The sequence below is a fragment of the Aethalodelphis obliquidens genome, unplaced genomic scaffold (genome assembly GCF_003676395.1).
Source record: "Aethalodelphis obliquidens isolate GAN/ISIS:26980383/991018 unplaced genomic scaffold, ASM367639v1 scaffold3, whole genome shotgun sequence".
Classification (NCBI taxonomy): Eukaryota; Metazoa; Chordata; class Mammalia; order Artiodactyla; family Delphinidae; genus Aethalodelphis; species Aethalodelphis obliquidens.
The window spans coordinates 48338233-48365409 of record NW_020837947.1 but is presented as its reverse complement, the minus strand read 5'-3'; the positions used below and the strand labels follow the sequence as shown (position 1 = coordinate 48365409).

The following is a 27177-nucleotide window of genomic DNA, read 5'->3' as shown; positions in this document are numbered from 1 at the left end:
CAGGAAAGACAATTTTTTTCAAATTTAAGCTGGAATAATCTGTCCATTGATGTCACATTGATAGTTTACTCACTAAGTCATTCAACAAATGTTTACCAAGAAACAGACCTGGCATTTGGAGCTGGGTATAAACTGTTCAACAAATCAGATATGTCCCTGCCCAAATGGAGCTTATAGTTTAGTACAAGGCAAACTACAGCCTTTAGGTCAAATCTGGCCCTCTGCTTGTTTTTGTAAATAAAGTTTTATTGGAACCCAGCCGTGACCATTGTTTACACATTATCAGACTGCTCCCAGGCTATGGTGGCAGAGTTGAGGAGATAAGTTGCAACATAGACTGCATGGCCAGCGAAGCCTAAAATATTTACCATTGGACCCTACCATTGGACCCTTTACAGAAGCAATTTGCTGCCCCTGGTCTAAGTGGATAGCTGAAATCTGTTTTTGTATCCCAGGGATCCACTCATTTTTTATAAGCAGACTTAGACAAAAGTTTTTGGTTGAAAGGAGAGGGTCTACTTAATGGGCTCAAGGAGAAAAGGGGATTATGGTAAAATATTTCCCCATAGAATCCAGAGACAGGAAATGAAATACAGATATTACTCCTACAGTCATACAAATTGGCCATAATTCAATTATCCTAATTAAAGGCCAAAATATGCACTACTAAGAATACCACTGATTACAATAGGATCTTGACCAGGGACTGATAATGTATTCAGGAGGTAGGGTAACACCAATGTTAGAACACAAGAGATTTATTTGAGTAGTTTAGACTTTGTCTATCCTAACAAAGGGTGATAACAACTATAAAGGAGATAAGGATATAAGGATATATAAAATGTCCCTGTTTAGGAAAAGAAAGGACAAGATTTTTAAGTAAAAGATAGAATTCAGCAAATGCTGGATTTGCTCCATGATATTAAGATTTTACTCTTATAGCTATAATATGTATCATTAATAGCTCCAGGAAAAAATAACTTCTTTTTGGGGGAATCTGAAACTCTCCAGCTCCCATACCCTTTCTCTTCTTAACACAATAATTTCTGAAAAGCAATTTTTAAAAACATGAGGTTTCTGAGGAATGCAGAATTGACTGTCCAGGCAGACAGCATGAGGAGTGGAACTGGGTCAGGACCTGGGTCATTCTTGATGCTTCCCCCAAAGTACATCCCCTTGGGCTTTCTTCTCTCCGTTTTCTGCTTTTCTTTGCCTTCTCTCTCTTGCCTTGCTTCCTCTACATAAACCTGAACAGCCTCCACTGTTGCCCCAAGTCTACATGCCTCCAGAGCCTGCCATTACCAGGAAACAGTTTTAGAATCCTTTGGTACAAATTCTTAAGAATTTGACTAGCTTAACCCAACTTACTTTTAGCAGAGCCTGCTAAAACCTTGACTTTTACATTGTTCACATAGTCAAAAGACTACATCCCCAGCTTCATTTGAATCTAGTGTAGGCTTATGCAATAAGATATAAGCAAAAGTATTGTGTGAGTCTTCTGGAAAGTTTCATTGGGGGTGGATTAATGATGCGATGGCTGGAGCTCCAACTGCCATCTTGGAACCATACCCTTGAGATAGCAGAACATGAGCAGGAAGAGCCTGGATCACTGATGAAGTCCCCACACAAGCCCAGAACTGCCTAAATCCAGGCTTCTACCAAGTAAGAGAGAAATGCATGCCCATCTTATTTAAGCAGCTATGTGGGAGAGTTTCTGTTACGTATAACTGAACCTAAACCTAGCTGAAAGTTTCCTCTGACCCAATAACTATAACCAGAGAGGCAGGGTACTGGGGATGCTGCCCAAATAGTGAACTCCCAGGTTTGAGCAGATTTCCCAGAAAAGGGGTCCGGGGTAGAGCAGGCAAACCATTTGGAGTATTCACTACAATAGCTGAGTTCCATTGCCAGACCACTTGGATTTGTATGGAAGAGAAATACTAGGACGCATAAAAAATTGGGGGCTGGACTGATAGCTCAGAACATGCATCAGAGTAAAAACTGTAATTCAAGGGAAATTTAGGCTCTGAGTGGTGGAATTATAGGTAACACGACTGCAGGCCAGGTCTGCAGGTGCCCTGACCAGATGCAAGTCAATTGTTCTGCTAATAATTGAAGAAACATTGGTTACATTTTTTCAGGCATTTGGTTAACTCATTCCCTTTAGCCACTTAGGGCTGTGATTTATAGGCAGCAAAGTCACTCAGGATAATAAAGTCCCCAGGCCTGGTGGCAAACTGCAGAGATTTTTCAAGAAGAAAGAGACCACTTAAACATCTCCCTCAGCTTTTCCTCAGTGAATGATACCCAGAGGAAACAGGTTTCAAATGTGTTTCCATCATTCACACCCTCAAGAAGAAAGATGAGAGGAATCAAGAAGAAAATACTCTAAGTGCTACGTTCATTTCAAATATCTGACAAGTTATGAGAGTCCTGGAACAGGTTTCCCAGAACTACAACTCCCAGAGGACACAGCTCCCACCATCATTTTCTTCCTTTTCTCTAAAAGCTCTTAATGGATTGAGGAAAAAAAAGATAGTTCAAATATCAATTGGGTTGAATGCATGTATTCAATAAAAGGAAGAATCTATATCATTTTTTAAAATAGCCTTTCTTCTGTACAACCGTGTCCTAGTGGGCTATGGCCTTTCTGTTTAACTTTTTCTTCCTAAGCAAATAAAATCCTAAAAGTCTACATAACCTCTGTCTGCTGAAGAAGAGGTTCAGCAAAGCTGCTGTGTCCCACTGGGTCATGGCTGCAGCAGGTCCTAGCTCAGCCACAAATGTCAGACCCTTGAAAGCAGGGATTTAAGAAGGAAATCGGTTGTTCTCCACGTTATGAAAAAGTTTTTAAATGATCTGTCATAGAAGATGGGAGCCCATTCTCAGGCTTTAGCATAGTGATCTAAGACTTCAGCTTACAAAAACAGGAAATCTTTGTGGAAACAAACAAACAACAACAACCAAAAAAAGACCAGCCAAATGAGAAAAGCAATGACTATTTATTCAGAGCTTGCTATAGTAAGGGAGTTCAGCCACCGTAACTCCAAGGCAGGCAGAAGAGTGGGAAAGCTTTATAGTGACAAAAGAGAAGACTTCAGGTGTGCCCTGAATGGATGCTCTTGGCATGGGGAAGCTGTTGGCAGGCTATTAAGAAGTGGGGCATCCTGTGTGATTGGTCAGGGGTGCATATTTGGCTTTCTCTGGTTGGTCCTAAGTTGGAAACAGGACAGGAATTGGGGCAGCTGGCAGTTATTAACCAAGTACTGGCCATTTGGAACCAATTGTTCCAGAAATGATTGTTTAACTTTCTGGATTGTTACTAGAGATAGCAATGTAGCTTCTTACAAATCTGACCTATAGCAGACTGGCTCCCCTGCTGGCTACTGTAAAGAAAGAGGTTAGTTTCCCAGGCAGGTTGCTGCAGACCATGGATCAGAGTTCTTTTATATATAGTCTGGCCACTGTCCATTTGTATATTCAGCCTCTCATCTTTCAGACAGGCAGCTGACCTACAGCCAACAATGTGGTTCCCAGCATTTCTAGAGAGCCACTTTGGGAGACAGCTAATTCCTACCTACCACCTTGCCCAGGAGTGCCTAAGAACACACCTGCATATGTGAGAACATCCCTCTTAGCTCAATGCCCCAAGATGGTGAGGAAGGAAAGGGAGGCGAGTGGTTATAGAAGTGGCAGAGCCCCGTGAGTAGAGGAGTAAAACAGTGCTCATAACCTTCAGTCCCAGCTATTGGATAGAACTCTGCGGGTTATGAGTAAATACTGTTGCCGGGGCCCCACCCAACCCCCAACAAATGCTAATTTACTAGAGCAGGGCTGGGAATGATTAGTTTTTCAAACTTCCCCGGTGACTTTAATGTGCAACCCAGGTTGGCAGGTACTGATCGAAATGAATTAACCTTTAAGAGAAGGAGCAAATATTTATCAATTAGTAAAAATGAAATCAGGGCATGCCCCCGTGACCACTTTCCCAAGAAACCTCTAATCTTTCAGTCTTGTATAAAATGCAGAGTTAAATTAAACTAGAGTAATTGCTTAGACCATTGCAAATAGGCAATAGTCATAGAGTATGAACCTACCTACAGGAAATGAAAATGCTGCAGGATCTAAACTGTGGGCATAAGGAACAACTGAGTACACTTAAAACTGCTGTAACAATGACTGAAATACACCTATTCTGAAGATTTTCATTTTTAACCATTAAAAGATGTATTCCCCCTCTTCCAAATGCCATTTGTCATAACATATTATTTCTCACTGGTCATATGTAGTGAGTGCATGTGTGAGTGTGTGGATGGATGTGTGTATTTTCAGTCTATCTGAGCTTGTACATTTCTCAAATACTTTAAACAGAATTCAAAACAATTGCATTTAGGGCATATAAACTCCAAAACCTCAAAAGAATCACCCACATACTCCACACACCTGGTATCCAATTTTTATTTCTAACCATTTCTAAATTTTCCAATGTACCAATTTATCTGAATTTGATACACCACCACCCCCTGGTGGAAATCTATAGAAAAGAATCCACGCGATTTAACTTGGGAACCTTAATACTGCAAGGGATGATTAAGGTCCTTTAGTACACTGGCAATGCACACCCGCTCTTTCCATCTTTCTCTCTCCCAGCACAACATTCTCTGCAAACAAAATCATATGCAATAGGGACAGTGGGAGGGAGACGCAAGAGGGAGGAGATATGGGGATGTATGTATATGTATAGCTGATTCACTTTGTTATAAAGCAGAAACTAACACACCATTGTAAAGCAGTTATACTCCAATAAAGATGTTAAAAAAAAAATCATATGCAAAAGCTCAACGAACAAAACAGCAAGAATGGACCTGTGCTGGGGGCTTTCTCTTTCCCATTCTCTTTGCCAGTTCCACATCTCCCCCCAGGATGTCTAAAATAGAACTTATCATCACTAAACATAAGCCATATCCTCCAAAAATTAAAATTACACATATTTCTTTTTTTTGACCGTCATGTATCTATTTTCATTCACCTTTTCAACGACAGCGGTACTTTTTTTTTTTTGGCCACACCACAAGGCATGGGGGACCTTAGTTCCCCAACCAGGGATCGAACCTGTGCTCCCTGCAGTGGAAGCGTGGAGTCTTAACCAATGAACCACCAGGGAAGTCCCGATAACTATAACATAAACACCATACACATTACATCTTATTAAGGCCTACTATTTAGGCCTATATTTAAATTAGAAATATTCAAACTTAGAAATTCTCCAGTCCTAGAAAATGTCAAATAAAACAGACTATTCTCATAAAAAAATAATTACATATATTTCTCCCAAGCTTCCTTACCTCAATGAATAGCATCTCCTTTACCATTCACTCAGCCAAAAACCCTCCAAAGAATTCACAATACACATGAACAGATTAAAGACCAAGTCAAGAATCCAGATTAGATTTATTAATTCAGCAATTCCCAAACTCATTTTATCATGAGATACATTTCCACTCCTCCCCTTTTAACGACTTGCAGAAAACTCTTTGTTTATATTTTATTCAGAGTGATTGTTCCATTTTAATTAGCAAATTAGCCCTTTGGCTGCACATACTATTCAATCTTCAAAAATGCTCAGGCAAAGTCAACCATCCAACAAACCAGCTCTCAATCATTTGTGGTAGTGGAAAGTACACCCCTCAGGTGATTGACCCCAGACCGCAATTGAGTTAATGCCACATCTGTAGGCAACATCATCCCTATGTTCTACCATCAGTACCAGCTGAGAGGAAGTAGAGGTTGCCACTAGCACTAGCAGGAATCATGCTTTGTCTTCCACTAAATGGAATAAGCCTGAATTGTATATCACTGTGTAATTTTAAAGGATTATGGTGTTCACTTGACTGCAACCTATAAGCGTCATGGGCAGCTCTGCAACCAACAGTGAGTTAAGTGTTTTCCATACATTATCTCCTCCTCTGGATTTATGAGCCAAAAAAATCCCTGCAACCATGTGAATCGGCATAGATCCTTGGACACAAGATCTAAAAGAAATCTTACTTTATAGCAAGTTTTTTTTAACAAAAATAGAGCTTTATGCCCTATGTCATTAGTACTAGACTTAAGTCTAGTACTAAGTTAGATTAGTACTAATCTTAAGTCTACTGATACATATTGCATCATTTCTAATTTTGAAAGCAAAGCCATGTCCAATTAAACTTTCATTCAATGGAAAAGTTATTTGAATCTCTTCTGGTACTTAAATTATATTTTGATTAATAGTTTCTGGGGCCATTTGCTGTCACTTCATGCCTACAGCTTTGATTTGGGAGCAGGGGTCCTGAGGGCTTGGGCACACTCGCTCACCAGCCTGGCGGCCTCCAGAGCAGTGCCCCAGTGCATGGCTATGCCCCCACTACCGTGGCCGTAGTGATGGACGACAGGCAGCCTCCGGCTGCCCTGGGCTAAGAGCTCTTTCTCCAGCCGCACACCTGGCCTGGTGGGCCTCAAGCCCACCTTCTCCCTTATGTCACAGGCTCCATGGAGAGAGGGCTCGAGGGCACAGCATCGGGAAAGAATCCCTTTGCTAATTTCTGCATCTGGGGACAGATTCCAGTCTCCTTTTTGCCTAGTTCCACCCAGGGTTACATTGGATATACCTGGGTAAATGTATGTCAGCCCACTCCCATCTCGGATAAAATGCTTCACCCAGGGAGCCTGCACTTTGAGCACTTGACCCCTCACTGGGAAAATCTTTGGGTCTCCTGCAAGCTGCCTGCTTCCAAGGCCTGAACAGTTGACCACAATGTCGAAGGACGGGTGAAGCTCCCACAGGTCTTCTATTCTTCGGGTGAGTATCAGACCCCCACTTCCTTTTAGCCTGGGGAGAACGAGAGACCATGAAGTGAGCCATAGCAGTTTCCTGCTCAACCCCTTACAGAAGTGATGGACAGGAACTCAGAAACAAAACTGAGGAGACCATCGAATGATCAAATACCTCCAGAGCTTCCAGGGCCCAAGCAGGCCAAATTCTAGCTGACTGCCTCACATCCTTGGAAACCAGGGATTCCTAAAGTTGAACCTAACTAAATAAATACCTATTTCAAAAACTCAAAGCAAACTACCTGCTTCATCCTTTTTATGTTTAATGGAGTTCCTAAATCATTCTAGATGCTAAATAAATACCAGGTTAACCTGGTATTTTAAAAACCCCAAGCACTTTTTGTTCATGCCATTTATTTAGCACTTAAATTTACTGCCTTGGGGGCTTCCCTGGTGGCGCAGTGGTTGAGAGTCCGCCTGCCGATGCAGGGGACGCGGGTTCGTGCCCCGGTCGGGGAGGATCCCACGTGCCGCGGAGCGGCTGGGCCCGTGAGCCATGGCCGCCGAGCCTGCGTGTCCGGAGCCTGTGCTCTGCAACGGGAGAGGCCACAACAGTGAGAGGCCCGTGAACCGAAAAAAAAAAAAAAAAAAAAAAAAAAATTTACTGCCTTGGACATTCTGTCTCATGTTGTTAATTAACTCTTGCATGTTCCGGTGTACTACTCTGTTCTCCCTAACCAGATGGTTGGGACAGGGCTCACATGCACTCCTCCTTATGTCTACCACAAGGATGCTAGCATAAGAGGAACACAAAATATTTGCAGCTGATGGACTAAATAACAGTTGTGGTTGCTAATGATTTTTTGGACCAAGTACATCAAGAATGAAAAGAAATGGTTTATCCAAGTTCTGTAATCTTATTTTTTAATAGTAGTAAAATATGCATAACACAAAATTCACCATTTTGACCATTTTTAAGTGTACAGTTCAATGGCATTAAGTTTAATACATTCACATTGTTTGCAACCACCATCATCATCCAACTCCAGAACTTTTTCACCTTGCAAAATGAAACCATGTACCTATTAAACAATAACTCCAGGTCCTATCATCTTATTCATAGGTCACTTGTAGGATATAGGAGACGTAATATGAGAAAAAGACTATTGGCGGCTCTCTACACCAGGCTGCAGGTTGAATGCCTGTGTGCAAGGTACTGCTTAGAGGCAAAGTGCCCTTCCTCAGGATTGACAAAGGAGTTGGGAGACAGAGTGTAAATACTTGGCAGAATGAAGCAAGTTCCAAATGAGAGGTGATGTACAATTGGAAAGCATGGGTTTAGGTCCCAGTTGCCTCACATTAGCTTAGCTTTGAGGTCTTGACCAATTCACCTCTTGTCTCTGGCCCTCAGTTTCCTCATCTGTGTTATGGGGATGACACCTCCCTTGCCTGTTTCAGAGATGGCTGTGAAGTTCAAATTCAAGTGAAATAATAGGCATGACAGTGCTTCACAAGATGTGAGCACAACAAATTCTAGGGGACTGATATCAATAAATTATAAATTTCTCAAGGGGAGAGACTACGTCTTATGCTTCTCACTACACCTATGACCCAGCTCAATGCCCAATACCTAGTGGACTTGACATGAGTGTTGGCCAATACTGAAGACAATATGAAATCCTAGTTTGGGTATATGATGATTAACTCTATGTTTTGGCTTGACTGGGCCATGGGGTACCCAGATATTTAGCCAAACATTCTTCTGGGGTTTCTGTGAGGGTATTTTTGAATGCAATGAACACATAAATTGGTAGACTGAGTAAAGTAGATTGCCCTCCTTCACGTGGGTCTCATCCAACTGGTTGAAGGCCTGAACAGAACAAAAAGGCTGACCTTCCTCCTGCCAGACTGCCTTCAAACTGGGATATCAGCTTTTTCCTGTCTTCAGACTCAGACTAAAACATTCGCTCTTCCTGGGTCTGAAGTTTGCCAGCCTTCAGACTGGAATTACAGCCTTGGCTCTCCTAGGTCTCCAGCTTGCCAACTCACCGTGCAGATCCTAGGACATGTCAGCCTCCATAACTGTGTAGACCAATTCCTTATATTAAGTCTCTTTATATATATATTTTTTTCTATTGGTCCTGTTTCTCTAGAGAACCCTAAAAGCTAGAGAGTGGCACCACATTGGCATCCTTGCTTCAAACCTGAAGCAGGGTACTTTATTAACAGCAATCAGAAAATTAACAATTTTTAGTCCATTTGTCTGAAGAAAAGGAGAAAAAGAAGAAAACTAACTGAAAATCTCAGTTGGCAAATAATGCTATGCATAGAGATTCAGGGGGAAAATCCACTGTTTATTCCTAGTGACACTTAATGTAGCTATACTTAAAATATCATAGTTAGAATTTTTAAAATGCATTTTAGGTTTACAAAGCAACTAAATCTCTCTCTCTCTCTCTGTCTCTCTCTGTCTCTCTCACCATATAATTTTTAACCTGATAATTTTAACCTCATCTGATGACCATACTGCTCACTCGTTCTGCTGCAATGCATGTTCTAATAAAATAAACTGCATTCTATTTCCCACTTCTCAGAAGATCCATCTCTGCCTTGTCCACTGCACGAACTTATTTTAATCGGTCTAAGCCCTGTTCAGTCACAGAGCAGCTTCTGTTCCCTTTGGGGAGGAGGTGTGGATGAGGCCTGGGGTTTCTATGGGCAGAGTGGTCCGGAGGGGAGCAGCCGTGCACCCTTAGTCAGTCCAGCAGGTGGGGTTCCCCTCTTCCACTGCCTTAGGGCAGCAATTGGAGCCCCAGTGGAAGCCCCCAAGGCCATTGCACCACAGCCAGCCTCCATCTATTCCCTACTAACCTCATTGCCATCCTCAGAAAAAATAGGACTTCCCTGGTGGTGCAGTGGTTAAAAATCTGCCTGCCAAAGCAGGGAACATGGGTTCGAGCCCAGGTCCAGGAAGATCCCACATGCTGCGGAGCAGCTAAGCCCATGCATCACAACTACTGAGCCTGTGCTCTAGAGCCTGCGAGCCACAACTACTGAAGACTGTGCGCCTACAGCCCGTGCTCTGCAGCAAGAGAAGCCACCGCAATGAGAAGCCCGCACACCACAACGAAAAGTAGCCCCCGCTCGCCGCAACTAGAGAAAGCCCAGGCGCAGCAACGAAGACCCAACACAGCCAAAAATAAATAAATAAATAAATTGAAAAAAAAAATAAACACCATCATTTTCCACTTTCCTGGCTGGTGCCCTCCTGCCTCATCCTTGTGTAACTAGGAAGAAAGTGGGGAGTTCATATTAGATCTGTGTCTAAGGCCAACTTTTGCCCATGGCTCCTCTGGTTAAGGGCCAGGGGCCAATGCTGGGAGTAGGAGGAACTCTCTAGGGGCCTGGAAAAGGAAGGCTGTGCTCTGGTGGGCACGGGGTGTGTTGGGCATGGGGGAGCAGGGGTCTACTGTGCACAGGAAGGGACCTTTTTGCAAGTTGGACATTTGTTAGGCAGGGATGACCTGTCACATGCCTGATGTACAATCCATATTTCTGTCCAACTGTCGAGGGAGTGGCATAGGCACTGCTGTGAGTCAGGCCAAGTAGGAGAACAGAAGCTATAGGAGACAAGAGTCTGGGACCCTGCAGGGAAAGTAACAGGGAGGACTCATTAGATGAGTGGGAAGGAAAGTGCAGGGAGAGAAGCTCAGTGTGGTTAGTGCTGTGCTCATTGCAGGGCCCTTATCAGGGCCACAGAATAAGGCGTGGCCTGCTGGAAAGAAGGCAACGCACCAACGTTACAGGGCCCCCAGCACCGAAATGGGGCACGCCGCTTTCTGAATGTCTCCCAAGGCAGGACCATCCTGCTCCAGCCGGGATGATTTATTTAGGTAGGATGCCTGGTGAAGAGACAGGCTCAGTTGACTTATTGCCTCTGTGATTCATTTCCTGGAAGGGCAAGTACAAAGCAGCAGAATATAACTCCACTGGCCAAAGATATAAAACATGATCTGCATGGCTGATTAACCCTCAGGGGGTTTTGTTTATTTGTTTGTTCTGGGTATTATTGGATTTTTTTTTTTTTGAGAAGCGGATGATTCCTTCTGTTCTTTGAAAAATGCTAACGATCTACTTTGTGGTTATAAACTTTTTTTTTCTTTCCTGGAAATTAATATTATTTCAGAAGGATAGAGCTCAAATTGAAGGCATTGTTATGCGGCTTGCTAAGGAAAATGCCTGTTTTTGAGTCAGAACGCTGCAGGCTGAACACTCACACTGTGTAGAAGGGGCGTAGGAGGCAACATAACAGACCCTGGGTGTGAGGAACAAGCAGGGATTGTATGGCTCCCCAGCTGGGTCATCCGAGGTGGAAAGTGGGTGGCAGCCTACAGAGGGAGCCCCAGGGGTCCCACGCTCTCACCACCATGCTGCCTGGCCTCCCACCTGGCCTGAAGTCCTTGCTCTGAGAGGGTTGCCTTGGGCTTAAAGGAGTCCCAGCCCTACAAAGCCTTCCTCAGAAGTAAAGGGAACGGGTGACCCTCTTCCTCCCCCACATTGGCCTTCTGGTCAGGTGCCAGGGCCTGAGGGAAGGGGGGCTGACCAATCTTACAGAGAGGAGGCCCCTGCATACTGTCTGTGCAGGCCCCTCACTGGGGGTTAAGAGGAAGCACGAAGTATCAGGGACCTAGGGGGGTACCAAAGCAGGAGGTGGGGCGGGGGTGGGACAGCTAGGAAGGGGGTCTCCTCGTGGCTTCCCTGCAACAGTGTGTACTGTGTGTACTGTCTGTCTGAGGCACACATGTCCCCACCCACTGTCATGGTGGACACGTATATCAAACAAATGGACCTAAAAAGTCCTCCCCGGGACTCTATGGGGACAAAAGCAGCCCCTCAGACCTCTTCTCCTTGACTCTGTCACCTAAAAACAGACAGGAAACAGCATGCTCCAAGGCACGACTCCAGCTGGCTGGTCATCAGGCCCGATGGTGTTGCACCCGGGAGGTGGCTCCCACTGGCACAAAGTACCACTCGCTCAGGGTTATTTTAAGTAAAGTAAAACGCTGACAGCAGGCTTCCAACTAATGAGAGAAAATCAAGACTTTTCCCAGGCCTTCATCCCACAATTAGAGATTAGGCTCGAAAATAAGGTTATTATGGAAATAAGGGGCCTGTTTTCTAGAAGGTGATACTTGAACACATTGTTCAGGTAATATATGTTCTCGTGTGAAACTGGCTGAGGGTGGCCCAAAATAAATATGTATATATTTACAACAGAGCTCTCCCACTTATGGCTTGCCTAATAATTTCCCCTTATCTGAATTTTATTAAGATATATGATACCCCAACTACATATCAATAGCATTAGCAATTCCAATGTTCTTTTTCCAGGCATTTTTATAATATAAAGACAAAAATGCAACACCACACAACATTGCCACTCAGAAAAGATGGTGATGCCCTGAAACTGGAATGTTGGCTGATGGGTAACTCCATCACACGATGGCTCAAATGTTCATTTATCAGCTGATATACAGTGGTTTAAATTTGGCATACGAACAGGGGTTTATGGGCCAGCGACAAGGCACAAAAGTGTAGGTTTTATGAAACTGGCACTTTAAGAAGAAAAAAGTCCCATATAAATTGCTAAGAGATAAAAGTGAAAAGAGCACTTATAAAGCTACAAAAATATATCATGGTGCTCCCAGCATGTGCCTAACAGACTTAGGTTCCTTCCTCTGCACTCCCAATCCACCTTCATAAATTTGTATTTAACCCTCATCACGTGTTACTGTAATTGTTAATTAACATGTATATCAATGTGCACACACATATATACACCATCATCCCCAAATACACTATGAATTCCTTAAGAAAATTGATCATATTTTATCCTTCATTTTTGACTAGCTTCTAGCACAGTGCTAGGTATACATAGAAGTTCAACAAAGAATTAGGGAATTAATTAATTATTCCAATTAATTATCCTATCTCCTACATCTGGGACCAAGCCATTGCTGCCACTGCTTACCTGAAGTCACTTTTCCAACATTTACCCAATAATTTGCATTGTTCCTATTCATCTACCAAATATACAGACTTGGGGATTGAAAGGGCCAAAGTTTCACAACCTTCAACATGCTTGCAATTTCAAGATGAAACTAAAGAGAGATTTATTGATGTGTCTTAAATAAAAATACCCTTGATGTGTTTCCTAACCAACTGGAAACAGAAAGTCCTGAAAACCAAGCCAAAAATGCAAGTTCATGAAATTTGGGGCTGAACTTGATAAGGAAGCAATTACCTAATTTAGATAAGCCCTCACTTTTAAAGTTCTTGCTCATAACAAAATAAAATAGTGGGGTTATTTTCTTTTTCACTAATGAGAAAAAAATTCAAAAATAACTTATAATAAGCCTAAGATTCTCGAAAGAACTAGAGTAAATCATATCATTTTACAGCTGGAAGCATATTCTCCAAACATCTCACTTTACGGATGAGCAAAGTAAGATACTGTTTCAACGAGGGGGTCTTACTGGTGCGGAGAGAAGGACCAAATCGTGCATCAAGGTGCACAGTGAAGCAGAAGATGGACGTGTTACTAACTTGGGTATGACTCACTCCTTGTGGCACAGTGTCTTCAGAATGTTGTACAAAGCCCTAGCCACTAATGAACAGCAAGACACAGTGCACAAGAGCTCTGAGGAGCCACAGAGAAGCTATGAAGTTATTTATGGGTGTGACAGACAAAGAAAGCAGCAAAGAGCCACTTCAACTGACCTTTTCTCCAACCACGGGAGGTAGACAGGGCCTTCACATTTGAGTGTAGTAAAAGCCTGACCGAACACATGTTGGGGGAATTTCTTCAGCTCATTCTCAGTCATCTTTCGAAATCCCAGCACCACATCAGCCCAGAATGGCACTTCCTCAGTAGGAATGCTCCGAAATATCTGCCAACTGAAAAACATAAAGTGGAAAAATTTCCTGAAGTTCTATGAAATTTCTAGTGAACTCCATGTTACATTCTCTAAAGCATTTTTAAAACACACTTCTTATACCCATACAGAGAAAGAAATTATTGTTCAATTCTCTCAGGTTCAGATAACTCAGTAGCTAAATTTAAAATGTTCATGGCGGGGGTGGGGGGTGCGGCATTGGAATAAGACATTTAAAAAGTTGTGTGCCTTTTAAAGATTGAATTTAACTCTCTTTTTCTAAAAAGCTCTTGCCCAGATTTTCTTTATTTACTTATGATGATGCATTTTTGAGGAAAGATTTTTCTGTTTTGCATAATGCTTTACATAAAGTGTAAGTAAACCATCAAAAGTTTAACGGTTGGCCTCAATTCTGAACAAAATATCTAAGTTAGAAGAAGCAACGGTGGTGGTGCAGGAGACAGGGCTGTGAATTATGAATTAAGTTGTAGATCATCACGTTACATTCTTGATAAGAGAAGCCAGGAGTTGTCAGGACAAGCCCTGTTATCGTTCAGTCATGGCTGGGGCTGATGAGGCTAGAAAGATATTAGTTGTTAACAAGAAGCTTATAACTTTGCTATCAATAGCTGCTAGGCACATGTTTGGATTTATAAGTATCGGGCTCTTTACATCAATAGGAATAAATGTTGCAAAGCATGCCTGCTCTAAAGTAGCAAGGGAAGTCATTTGAGTGCTATACATGGTTGCTAATGCTATGGTAATTAATGTACTGGAATTTATATCTCTAAGTAATTCATTCTATACGGTTCCTGTGGAAGGTATAAATGTTGTTTGCTGCAGGTCTCTACAACAGGCCCTCTTGCTGTCTCATGCTGCACACTCTCCCTGGGCTAGATTGTCCTCTTCCCTGTCTTCAACATCATACTATAGGCCAAACACTCAGAAGACTCTATCTCCTCTTCTCTCTCCTGAGCTCCAAAACCAGATCCAGACCCATGTTGCCTACTCTCTACTGGAGAAGTCTACCCCCATGTCTCAGACATTTACCCCATGCCCACTGCTCTTTCCCTCCCCCTTTCCCCATCCACCCAGGTGCTAACTCCAGAAACCAGAGAATCATCCTTGACCTTCTCTCCACTCTCACCCGCTACATGCCATCAATTATCAAGTCCCATCTAATCTCCTCATAAGCATTTCTCAAATCCATCTGTTCTCTATGCCCACTATCAACACCTAATCTATCCCACCATCATCTCTCTTTCCACAAATCTGTTCTCCACACTGCAGACAGAATGTTTTTGAAATGCAAATATGATCAGTTACTTCACTGTGTAAATCCCTCAATGGATTTCCATTACCTTAGGCGTTTTTCAGTCCCTCCAACACACCAGAGTCACCCTAGATTCAGGTCTATGCATGTACTATTGCTTCTACCTGAATGCTGCCTCCTCTGCCCTAGACCCTATCTCTGTCCCCTTCACCTCTACAGGGTCAGCAGACTAACCTACACTCATGTGGATGGTCTCCACTGAAACATCACTTTTTTTCTGAGTGGCTTCTCATAACTTACCAGAACAAGTTTATTCTCCAGATAAATGCTTCCATAGCACCCTGTACTCTTCCCTTGGTGACTCATGTCTCATACGTAACTCATTAGATTTAGGACATTCCCTACAGAACATAAGCTACATGAGGGCAGGACCATGTCTGTCTTTCCTAAAAAGTCACTCAACACATATTTATTGAGCATCTACTATATGCCAAGCAATATGTACTAAGTTGCTCATTTCTATTTCCCTAATTCCTAGAAGAGTACCTGATACTGGTGAATGCTGAGTAAATTGTTTTGAAGGAATAAGTAGATGAATAAAGTTTATACTTATGCCAAGGTGCATAGGACATTTGTGCCCTTATCTTCACTTGACTGATTCAAATGCTTTTTGGAAGCAAGTGGGATAAAAATCATTCATATGAGGAAAACAAATAACTCTGTTTTAGAATGGCTTAAAGTACATTCCTTTTAATATCCTCAATAGTGGCAAAGTCTTGCTCTTGAAAGGACATTTGAATTTTGGACACAACTGTTTCCAAAAATTACTGAGAGCTGATGTTTGTGAATTAGACTGGGTCGTGCTGGGTTTGGACAAAAACAAAGTGTGACCATAAATCAATGACAACGATGTTTCTATGTGGCTTATCAACTGGCTCTGGAGAGAGTTACAGTTTCAATCCATCTTCAGAAGGTAGAGAAGTAAAGCTGCTCCTTTGGGTAGGGACTTTGAGAAATTAGTGATATCAATAGCGTTTGGTGTTTGTGATGGTGAGGGAGAGCAAGAAGCGGAAGAGAGTAGAAATCTGCCTGATGCAGGTATGTTCACCAGCAGAAAATGTCAGCAGACAGCCTGAACTCAAAAGAGGAGACAGGACATTTTTTTTTTTAAACAGCACAAAAGATGCAGTGGTTTTGAGAACTTAGTAAAAGGCAGACATCCCTCTGTTCTTCAGAAGGCTGTAGGGCATAGTTGTGTTATCACATAGAATAACACAGACAATGTATGTGTTATGTCGTAACTTAAAAGTGACAGTATGGTTAGTGATTTCTGTTTGAGAAGATATAGAAAGGTATTGTCATATTTTAAGTGCCAGTTTCTGTTAGAAATGTTTAATATTCTAAACTCTTTTATTTAATTTTGCATTTCTTCGGAAATTGGATGTGAAAAATCAAATGAAGCTTGCTAACCATTTCAGAAATATTTTTTCCCAAATGGCACTTTAAAAGGTAACTTTAGTGACCTATAATAGTTGCTTTTTTGGAACACTTCATTCTCCATGGACACCAAATAAGAAAGATGTGCCTGTGCCTTGGGCCTCTGCACCCATTCCCATATCAATCACACCTGTTTGCTTTCCATCAGCCCCCCCCCATCAGCCCCATATAACCCAAACTCAGTGTTTACCTGCTATATATATTTTTAGCCATATTTGTAAATCACTGCATATTCCCTGAGGAAACTCAAAATAGCATTTGTGATGAGAAACTATAATGGTTGTTTATTGTTTAAAAGTCTAATGCTATAACTTGTCTTTCTTGAGTTCTTTGGAGTAAAGCCTAAAATGTTCTTCTAAATCCTCCTACATCTAGTTCAGCACTCTGCTCATAGCAGGTACTCAGTGATATTTTCTGTTGAACTCTAAAGTCTGTTAAGATCACTCTAAATTCTAAAATAACTTCAGATTTCCTCTCTTACCCAGACACCAGGAGAACACCAGCATCTTCAGCTTCTGCAGAATTGGCAATTGCAAACAGGTGATCAAAAGTCTCTTTAAACCACTGCTTCTGCTTGTGAATGGGTGTGTCTGTGATGGTGGAGAAAAGCAAAGCAGAACAGAAAGGAAAATAATGACAATGACTATCTTCAGAGAAGCTCCTTCCTACGAACTGGGAAAAACTAAAGAGGCAGGGAGGAACATTTAGATAAAGTACCGCATTGTGGCGGAGGATCAGTCAGCCACCAGAGTTTTGAATGTTGACACTTGCTGTCAGGGTCGGTTCATATAATTATTAATCAACAGAGGGGAAATCAACCGATGAGGGAAAAATCTAACATATGGGCCAGCTGGAAAGGGCGTATTGGCCTTTGGCACTAGGCATATTTCAGAGGTCCTTGAAAGGTCCATAACCAATCTGAGTCAAGTTAGCCAATCTGGCTGAGGCATCCAGCTGGCCACACAGTCGAGATGATAGGAGAAAGAACCCAGGGCCTCTTTCCTGAGGGCTGAAAACATGGCAGGAGATAAGGGGAGATCTGTGGGGCCCAGATCAACCAGGTCGAAGAACAGACTGAACGTCAGTGGGAAGCCAAGGTTCCTCACCCTTCTGATACAAGGAAACAAGGCCTGCATTGTGGAACTGAGCTCCCTACAGCCCCATCCACGGCTGCCATTACCTCCATTCCCCTCCATTCCATGGAATCATAGACCAGCTTGGAGTAGCATTCCTGGGGTCACCAGGGGTGTGCCGGGACCACACCTCTCTGTCAGAGTCCTGTGGAACAGTGCCCCCTATCTCCCAGGCATCCCTGCCTGTGTACAGGAGATTGGATCTGGACATAGCTCTGGAAGGGTTCCAGGCCTGCCAGGGAGAAAATACGGGTCAGGGTTCAAGCCCCAAAATAATAGTGTCCAGTGTAGGCACAGAGAGCAAGCATGACACAGAAGCACTGACAAATCCAACTGTGGATGAAGTATTTGGCCATCTGATCCCTGTGGGAAGGTCATGAGAAAGAGTCCAGGGTCAGGCCAGGGACTGGGGAACAGTAATCCTGAGGGGCTGCTATAGGGGGAGACACAGAGGAGATGGGGGAACTGAGCAGAGAGGATACTGGGTCAGCTTTGCTTGGAGAGATGTCCCTAGAGCTCACGGTAGAGACGAAAAGCCCCTGGAGGCATCCTGCTTCCAGGTGAATGGGGGCATTTCAGTAGCAGGTTTTAAAGCAATTCACTTGCTCAGGAGCCAGTAAATATTTCTTTAGTAGTGGATCTGTGCTGTTGTCTTTAAACATATGCCCGTGTGAACTCAACACTCCCCAAGTTGCAGACTGGGTCTACTGGTTTACAAATAAGGAGGAAATAAATAATAAACTGCAAAGAACTAAATTAGACCTCATATGGATTATACCCCAACAATCTAAGACAGTGTACGAGGCTGTATTGAAATGCACACCCCCGTTCCCACTCCAAACCTTAAAAAACAAAATAGCGACTGCTATTCACATACTGCAAAAGTCACCCCAAAAGAATAGACAATTCCAGTTCAACAGTGGGTAAAGCAAGCCTGGGACCTAATTCACGTTCAAGTGCTGGTAAAAGAAAACTGCAGCCAGATTAGCGGTAATAACAATAGCAAGTGCTGACATAGCACTTACTACGTCCAGGCACTGTTCTAAGTGCTTTACATGTATTAACTCATTTAATCCTCACAACAAACCTATGGGATAGTATAGTCCCCATATGGTATTGACATTTATGGGCACAGAAGATTTTCATCACTGGGGCTGGTCTGAAAGAAGCCCAGAGAGAAAACCAAAGTCTATCTAGCAGCACCAGAGAGAAAGACCCTGATCCAGGGGCCCCAATCACCCAGCCAAAGGGTGAGCTGGGCCTCAGGGGCCTGAATGAACTCTCAGGTGAGTCTCCTTATTTGAAGATGATTCCATGACTATCAGGCAGCCTTCTCACCATTCACCTGGGCCTGATGCATACAAGGGGATGCCTGGGAGATGGACACAAGGACTCTGGTCACAAGAAAGGTGTCCAGTGTGAACTAGCATTCTGCAAACACACCAGGCTCCTGTGCTTGTTTCCTGCAAGGCAGCTCCCAAGAGGTACACTAGCATCACGGGTGCTGACAAAGCCAGTTTCCTGGATTGCAATAGTGAGGCGACTGCCCTTCCCACTCTGGCAGAAAATGGGTTTATCCTCTGTTAGGTGAAGCAGGGGGTGTCTCTGGACTAGGAAAACACCAAGTGCAGGCAAAGGCAGGAATACCCTAGTGAAAACAAGAGTGTTAAGGAAACATGTGCAAACCACATGCTAAGACCTCAGACCTCTTCTCCCTCTCCTTCTAGAATGCTGCCAGCCAGGCCTTCACCCACCCTAGCCAGGGGACTGGAAGCCTCTTCTCTGGGAAACATGACTTGCCCAAGAAGAAAGACTTAAATATAATGACATCAGAGGTTCTCCAACCAAACAGCACTCCCATCTCACTCCAGTGAGCCTCAAGGCAACGAGCCCTACGCAAGGACCCAGAAACTCCCATCAGCTGTTTAGGATCCTGTTCTTAAAGGTCAACAGACAGGTAAAGATGGCCAGACCACATGGCCAAGGAAAACCTGTAACATGAAAAACGAGCACATCAAATAAAAAAACACAACTTGGAGACAACAGAAGCTATGCAGGGAGGAAAAACTTTTAAAACTATTACTAGTGTCTTCAGAAAGATAAGACATTGCAGCCACAGAACACAAATAGTATAACAAAGGGAAATTCAGAGAATAAAAATGATCTTTGGAATATTAAAAATGCTACGGTAGAAATAATAAATCCAACAGCAAGGCAAAAAGAAAAAATTGAGAAAATCTCCCAGAAAGTAAAATAGAAAGAGAAAAAGATAGAAATAGGAAGGGGAAAAAAATGAGCCAATGGGAGGACTCGTCCAGGAAGCCCAGCAAAACAGCAATTCTGGACAGAAAGGCAGAGACGGCAGGAGGGAGGAATCGGCAGTTGGGTAACTCAGAGATTGTATCTTGAACTGGAGACATGAGTTTCCAGATTAAATAGGGCAATTTTCAAAGTCCAGATTGCTGTTTTTTTGTAATAACATAATCATTTGACTGCTTAAACTATGTCCATGTATAACTTTGATACAAAAATAAAAACTAAAATTAAAGGGGAGAAAGGAGAGTGGAAATGAGGAAGTGAAGACACTGAGTATAAACTTCATTAGCTGCAAAGTGATTTTGTTTCCTATTTAATGCTATTTCCTCCTCTTCCCATTTCGTATGACGAATACAGAATGGAAAGGACGCATGAAAGTGTTTTTAAAAATCAATGCATTGGGACTTCCCTGGTGGTGCAGTGGTTAAGAATCCGCCTGCCAACGCAGGGGACACAGGTTCAAGCCCTGGTCTGGGAAGATCCCACATGCCACGGAGCAACTAAGCCCGTGCACCACAACTACTGAGACTGCACTCTAGAACCCTCGACCCACAACTACTGAGCCCATGTGCCACAACTACTGAGCCTGCACTCTAGAGCCCTCGACCCACAACTACTGAGCCCACGTGCTACAATTACTGAAGCCTGGGCACCTGGAGCCCGTGCTCTGCAACAAGAGAAGCCACCGCAATGAGAAGCCTGCACAATGCAACGAAGAGTAGCCCCCGCTGGTGGCAACTAGAGAAAGCCCACGCACAGCAACGAAGACCCAACGCAGCCAAAAATAAATAAATAAACTAATTAATTAATTTAAAAAAAAATCAATGCATTTTTAGTCCTGAATACATATTGACTGATTGTTTTTAAACTGGCTTAGAAGTGAGGATAATGTTAGTCCCATTACAAGTATTTTCTGACTTGATGGTCACTACTGGTATCAGTAGAAAGACTTCGAGTTACCAGTTACCAACTGTGGTAGCCATTGGTGCTGTTTACCAAATACTCTGGCTGTCTACCTTCTGGGAGCCTTATAGAATTGCACTTCCTGGCCTCCTTCTGAAGGGTGGGAGCATGTGACTAGCACTAGCCAATGAGCTGTCACCAGAAGTGATGAATGTTGCTTCCTGACCATGAACCTTTAATTGCTAAGGCAAGACCCCTCAGGGCTCTCAATCCCCACCTACAGGTACTGACCACATTCAAGGCTCTGGCTGCTTCATCAGCTTAGACCCCTGAGTGATGAACAGAACCCTTGCTGATGCTCAATCAACATACAGCATGAGCAAGAAATAAACCTTTGCTTTTTAAGCTGCTAAGATTTGAAGGTTCTTTCTGTCTTGCTGCATAACTGAGCCTTTCCTAACAGATGAACCAACAAGATGTCAAAAGTGCACATTACACTTACGTGAACATCCAGCTGTCTTTCTCAACAGAATTCCACCAACGTCATTCTATCTAACGTCCATCATATCTGACAGAGGAGCAGAAATCTCTTTCTCACCTGGATAAACAGGAGGAATAAGCATTCCGGCTGCCACATCACTCGTGGTCTCGGGAGTGAACTGCTCTGAAATGACTGTGATGGAGCATCGTGGGACTAGTTTGGAAATGCACACGGCAGTGGAGAGTCCCATCACACCAGCTCCCACAGTTGCAATCCGTACTGTACCCATGGGCCTGTGAGGAGGCACAGTGTGAGCTACAAACCTTGTTTCAAGAGTTATTCCGTCCAGTACAAAGCTTGGCCCTGAAGGTTCTTTCCTTAGGTCCACAGCCTCTCCAAATACGACCTTTCTTGCCGGCATTTCTCATGGGATAAAGAGAGCTCCCTGTAAGCCCTCTTTCCATTAAATGTCAGGGTACGGACAACAAGGTCTCCATGGAGTTTAGACATTAGTCCCAAACCTGGGACTAAGTTGCCTTTAGAACAAAGGACAGCTGAGTAAGTCTGCCCTTGGGGGTGGATTTCTACTCATTTCATTCCTAAACCCTTTTCCCTGTGGACACGGCCTAGGGAAGGTTGGTGAAATAAGCGAGGTGGACAAGAGCAGCAGAGCTGCTGCATCTGCTCCCAGAAACTTCCTGAGGAGCAGCCATGGAGAGGGCACGACCCAGACCCTGGGGCAATTTAGAACTCAGCTGTTACTGTTTACAAACCGCTTTTTAATTATAACGATGTGACACAAAGTCCGAACAACGGAACTCAGCATCTCTCCTGCTCTTCACTCTAACTGGAAACCCACTCCTCCCACAAAAACCTCTGTCCTGAAACCCCATCCTCTGAGAGCAGGCTTTCCAGGTAAGGAGCCTGGATTCCTTCGTGGACTCAAGTTCTGATTCCGTAACCTGGGGAGCTAGCCATGGTCTCCTCGCCTCCACTCCCTCATCTGTAAACCAGGCCGGGTGAATCCTTTATTAGATCCTGCGGGTGGTAAATAACAGAGATGCACTGAGGTTGTCTTGTAAAGGGGGCTTCTTCCGAGAGTGCATATGGAAATGCAGGAGACAGACATCCAGGGGTCTGGGCTGGGCATCCTGAGACCGGCACCCAGGGTGGAAACCAGAGGGTTGATGAGGGTTCAACACTCTCCCACCGCCTCACCTCTGAGCACCAGGAGTCCACTGAGCCCTCTCCACCGTCAGCTCCCGTGTCCCCCCAAGCTTCCCTGCTTATCTTTCCACTTCTGGTTCCAGCTAACTTCCCCTAATAGGTCTCAGGTGGAAACTCCAGAGAGAGAAAATGCAATTAGTCCAACTGGTCGTCACCAGCCCTATTACACGAAGCTCTAGCCCCAGCCCAGCTTGTTGGGCTGACAGAGCCTATAAATCTGCCCTTGGCACAGGTGCCCTTCCTTGTCCAGTCAGCAATAGCCAGGGCATCAGGTCATGTGGTACAAAACACGGCCACCTGCACGTAAAATTCATCTTTTCTCAGGAGGGAGTGGCGTGGTTCGCTCCACTGTGAGTACAGCAAAGGCAGTCAGCGCTCACTTCCATCTCTGAAGGTCTCTGGCACTGAGATGTTGTAAAGTCTTCCAAAGTGGTTTAGTGTGTGTTATTTCCATTTCTCAAGCAGTATACAGTTTCCTCAGCCATAATTTTATCTGACTGCTCCCCAGTGGGCTGGCTAGCTGAGAAGGAACAGGATTGCCAGGGCAGAGGGAAGAGAAGGGAAGGGTCCAGGGCAAGGAGCAGACCAGTGGATGGGGGGGCAAGCTTGAGGAGCGTAGTCCTGTGTGTGGCCCCTAGAGGTAGAAAGCAGACACCTATCCCCTTACCGGCTTTCCTATTTCACAAGGCCTCCCCTTCCCAGCAACCTTCTCAAAATAGCTTGAATAAATTAAGTTGAAAGGGAAAGTAACCTGTGGCTGAGAATATCCAGATACCAGGGAAGAGAAAAGTGACCCAGCAAAGGGGGTACATTCTGGTCCAGTGACCTGTGAATCTCTGTCACCTGATCCCCCTTAGACACACCCCCCAAACTTGTGGAGTAGGTCCAGAACCAGCCCTGAGCGGAAAGCAGGAGCATTCAAGTACCTGTCTCTGAAAAGGCAGCCTTGGAACCCACCGAAGGCTCTGGCACCAAAACTTGTTTTCCCAGTGAGTGGTTGGTCTAGTGCCCTAAGAGACAGAAGAAGCAAAACTGCTTCCCATTGGCGGATTTATTAAGGACATTCCCTCTAATCTTAATCTCCATTGGCCCACACGCCTCTGTCTCTGTCACTTATTACCCTGGAGAAAGGAGCGACTGACCTCATCTCGTCCGTGGAGCTGCAGCTCTGCTGATCCCCTGGAAGCCGGTCCGTGCTTGGCAGCCCTCGCTTCTCTTCCTGGTTTACAAACCCTCTGTCTTGCCACAAATCTGGGATTTCTCCAACTGATTTGTAAGCGTGGTAAATAAGGGGTGAACCTGTCCAACTTCCAGCATGTTCCATCCAGAAGCAGACGCATTTTCCTCATTTGGCTGCCCCGAGTTAGCGGCCCTCTCCTGGTGCCTGGCTCTGCTGAGTCAGCTGATGGGGGTGGGAGTGGGGTTGGGTGAGGGCAGAATAATGTTGTTGATCACTAAGATGATGACCTGATTTCAGCTGGAAAAAATGATTCAGGAATTAATCTAGGATAAGAATCAAATGATTCTTTAGCCCACATATTCAAATATTTGCCAAGTGTCCACTGTGTGGTAGACACTTTACAGTCAGTGAGTCTGTTTATAGGGAAGCAGTTTGAAGTATCAGAATAATGATAATAATATTGTAACTAATATGTATTTAACATGAACCCTGTGCCAGACACATTCATGATACCATGTAACACAATCACCCTATGAGGTAGGTACTGTTATTATTATTCCCACTCTACAGATGAGCAAATTGAGGCTCCAGAAGACTAAGGACAGGCCCAAAGTCTCTTCAGTGGCAAAGCTTCATCTGAGTGTTAGATTCCAAGGCTCAAAGTCTTAACTAAAGCACGTACTTTGGTGTCAGGAGACCTGTCTGTTTTACTTTGAACAAGTCACCTTGCTTCTGAGTTTCAGTTTCCCCATTTGAAAATTGGAAATGAACTAATTTTGTGAGCACCTGCTGAATGAAGATGTGTAAAATTCCTTCTACAAATAACAAATGCTGGAGAGGGTGTGGAAAAAGAAGAACGCTTTTACACTGTTGGTGGGAATGTAAACTGGTACAGCCACTACGGAGAACGGTATGGAGGTTCCTCAGAAAACTAAAAATAGAATTACCATATGATTCAGCAATCCCACTCCTGGGCATATACCCAGACAAAACTATAATTTGAAAAGATGCATGCACCCCCATGTTCATAGCAGCACTATTTACAATAGCCAGGTCATGGAAGCAACCTAAATGCCCATCGACAGATGAATGGATAAAGATGTGGTATATATACACAATGAAATATTACTCAGCCATAAAAAAGAATGAAATAGCACCATTTGCAGCAACATGGATGGTCCTAGAGATTATCATACTAAGCGAAGTAAGTCAGAAAGAGAAAGACAAATACCATATGATACCACTTATATGTGGAACCTAAAATGTGACACAAATGAACTTATCTAAGAAACAGAAATAGACTCACAGACATAGAGAACAGACTTGTGGTTGCCAAGGTGCTGAAGTACAGGAGTTGATGTGATCTCCCTGAGACTGCAGGCGAGCTCAGCTTCACACTCCTCTCCAACAATTTTTCAGGAACTTTTTACTTTGGGCTCTGGAGGTCCCCAGAGCCTCACCTGTGCAGTGTGTTGGGGTCCTCCCTGCCCACCAGCCCCTCCTGCTCTGCTCTCCGTGGGCGTCAATGGCTCGAGACATGTTAGCCTTGCTGGTGTGTTAGTTTGCCAGTACATCAAGGGCCTCAAGCCAATGGAACTTGAATAGCCTCTTCAGAGGTTATTGAGGAAGCAAGGCTCATGGGACCAGGGATTCAGCAGTGTATGGCTGCAGGTTGGGGCAGGGAAGCATGGGAGGGGTGAGTTCAGGGAGATTCGAGTCTGTGATACATTGGCTTAACTCCGACTTGGGACACAAAAGTAGAGCAGAGTCTATAATTGAACACTTTCTTCCTTATAAAATAGGACTTTTAAGACTTACCTGTACAGGGACTTCCCTGGTGGTCCAGTGGTTAAGAATCCACCTTCCAATGCAGGGGACGCAGGTTTGATCCCTGGTCAGGGAACTAAGATCCCACATGCCACGGGGCAACTAAGCTCACGCACCACAACTACTGAGCCTGCATGCTCTGGAGCCCGCACACCTCAACCATAGATCCCACATGCCACAACTAAGACCCTACACAGCCTAATAAATAAATAAATATTAAAAAAAAAAAGACTTACCTGTACATCCAAGAAAATCTCTAACGTTTGGTCCCTGATGGGGTAGGTGGGCACAGGGAGAGGCAGGGAATGAATGAAGAAGATGAAGTTACTTAGGGAACAAGAAGCTGTCAGTATATACTGGTACAGTGTGGGCTTCAGAGATAAAATGAGCAGCCATTACTGACCCTTGGCAAATTCAGATAAGACATGAACACCCACAACTCCCAGACACTCTGTTGGGGGGAGATACCACAGACTGGTTTCCATAGAATTCACAATCTTAAATAAGAAAATATTCCTCTTCACCACCACAAGAATTTATGTACCCCCTTCGCATAATGCCATTTTACAGAATGAACCCTTTGTATTGAGTATGTGGTAAGTATTTGATAGGAGCGATCAAAAGGGGACAGGTCAGCCCCTCAGAACTGACTGTTCAATTGAATATGTTCGGAGAGTATATTTTTAATATGAACTTATACCTAACAACATAGCTATTAACAGAGATTCAGGGGGTGGGGGGAGGAGGACAGATTCAGCTTTTATGGGATCTGAAGTTATACAGGTTTAAGCCCTCTTTTGTGTGTGTGTGTATATATATATATATATATATACACAAAATCATGAAAGAACAAAATGTCTGTAACCACTTTGATGTCATCTGACAGAGGGGAAATCTTACAGAAGGAAAACAGAGTGGAAAGAGGTAGTGGTCTTAACTGATTGCAGTGAATAGATCTTACTTTTGCAAATTTTTTTTACAAAATTTACCAAGATTTATAACCAAATAAACCAATTGCTAAGGTCTTTCTCAAGAGCCCGTGCAAGTGAGGGAAGTGAGTCTGAAGTTTGTGCCTCATTAGCTTCACAGTAAGTCTTCCCTGCAGCTATTATGGGCCCAAACTATCACCAGAACAATCTAAATTGCAGAGTCCTCAAGGGAGAAACATATGTTGTAGGACACAATCAAATCGGACAGGGACAGCATGATGGGCTCCAAATGCCAGCTGGCCAAGACCAAGGCTGGACAGGACGGCTGCCATACTCTCCTTGACTGCATGGTGGAATCGTATAAAGTACATGGAGAAACAGCATAGTACAGTATCTGGGTTGTGCAGGGTGGCACTAAATGATGTAGATATAGTATCTCATCTTTTCAGTCCTGTGAGCGACATTTTATTATGATCCTGAATTTTCAAATGAGAAGACTGAGGTAAAGAGAGGTTGATTTGCCCAAGTGAGAAGGCTGATAGCCAGGTTTTTTGTTTGTTTGTTTTAATCCACGTGCTTCCACTGCCCCTCACACTTCATTGCCTGTTGAGGTCAAGTTGATGTATGGTCCACAGTTAAACAGAACTGGTAACAAGGTCATCTGCC

The 27177-nt window shown here is 43.7% G+C and overlaps 1 protein-coding gene across 4 annotated transcripts; it reads right to left on the bottom strand.

Annotated features, from left to right (window-relative positions):
- Positions 1 to 5311: 5311 nt before the first annotated feature.
- Positions 5312 to 25885, bottom strand: DDO (D-aspartate oxidase). 4 transcript variants are annotated; one of them, XM_027079775.1, is made up of 5 exons: positions 25819 to 25885; positions 23696 to 24052; positions 16997 to 17105; positions 13591 to 13767; positions 5314 to 6868 (listed from the first exon to the last, which is right to left on the bottom strand). In XM_027079775.1, the coding sequence occupies exons 2-5, from the start codon at positions 23922 to 23924 to the stop codon at positions 6301 to 6303; spliced, it is 1083 nt and encodes a 360-aa protein (XP_026935576.1). In that variant the 5' UTR covers positions 23925 to 24052; positions 25819 to 25885; the 3' UTR covers positions 5314 to 6300. The 4 variants fall into 4 exon arrangements, with proteins under 4 accessions (XP_026935591.1, XP_026935576.1, XP_026935598.1 ...); XM_027079797.1 differs by lacking the exons at positions 23696 to 24052; positions 25819 to 25885 and adding exons at positions 21466 to 21641; positions 23502 to 23519 and having other exon boundaries at positions 5421 to 6868; XM_027079783.1 differs by lacking the exons at positions 23696 to 24052; positions 25819 to 25885 and adding exons at positions 21466 to 21641; positions 22567 to 22912 and having other exon boundaries at positions 5421 to 6868.
- Between the last annotated feature and the right edge of the window lie 1292 nt (positions 25886 to 27177).

Bases quoted from the DNA above. Each gene is read 5' to 3' on its own strand.
- DDO (XM_027079775.1), bottom strand. From the start codon at position 23,924: ATGAGGAAAATGCGTCTGCTTCTGGATGGAACATGCTGGAAGTTGGAC. The intron at 17,106-23,695 runs GTAATAAGTGAC...CCACCATCACAG, and splicing joins CAGTCGCTCCTTTCTCCAGG to ACACACCCATTCACAAGCAG. The intron at 13,768-16,996 runs GTAAGAGAGGAA...TATGTTTTTCAG, and splicing joins GGTGTTCTCCTGGTGTCTGG to TTGGCAGATATTTCGGAGCA.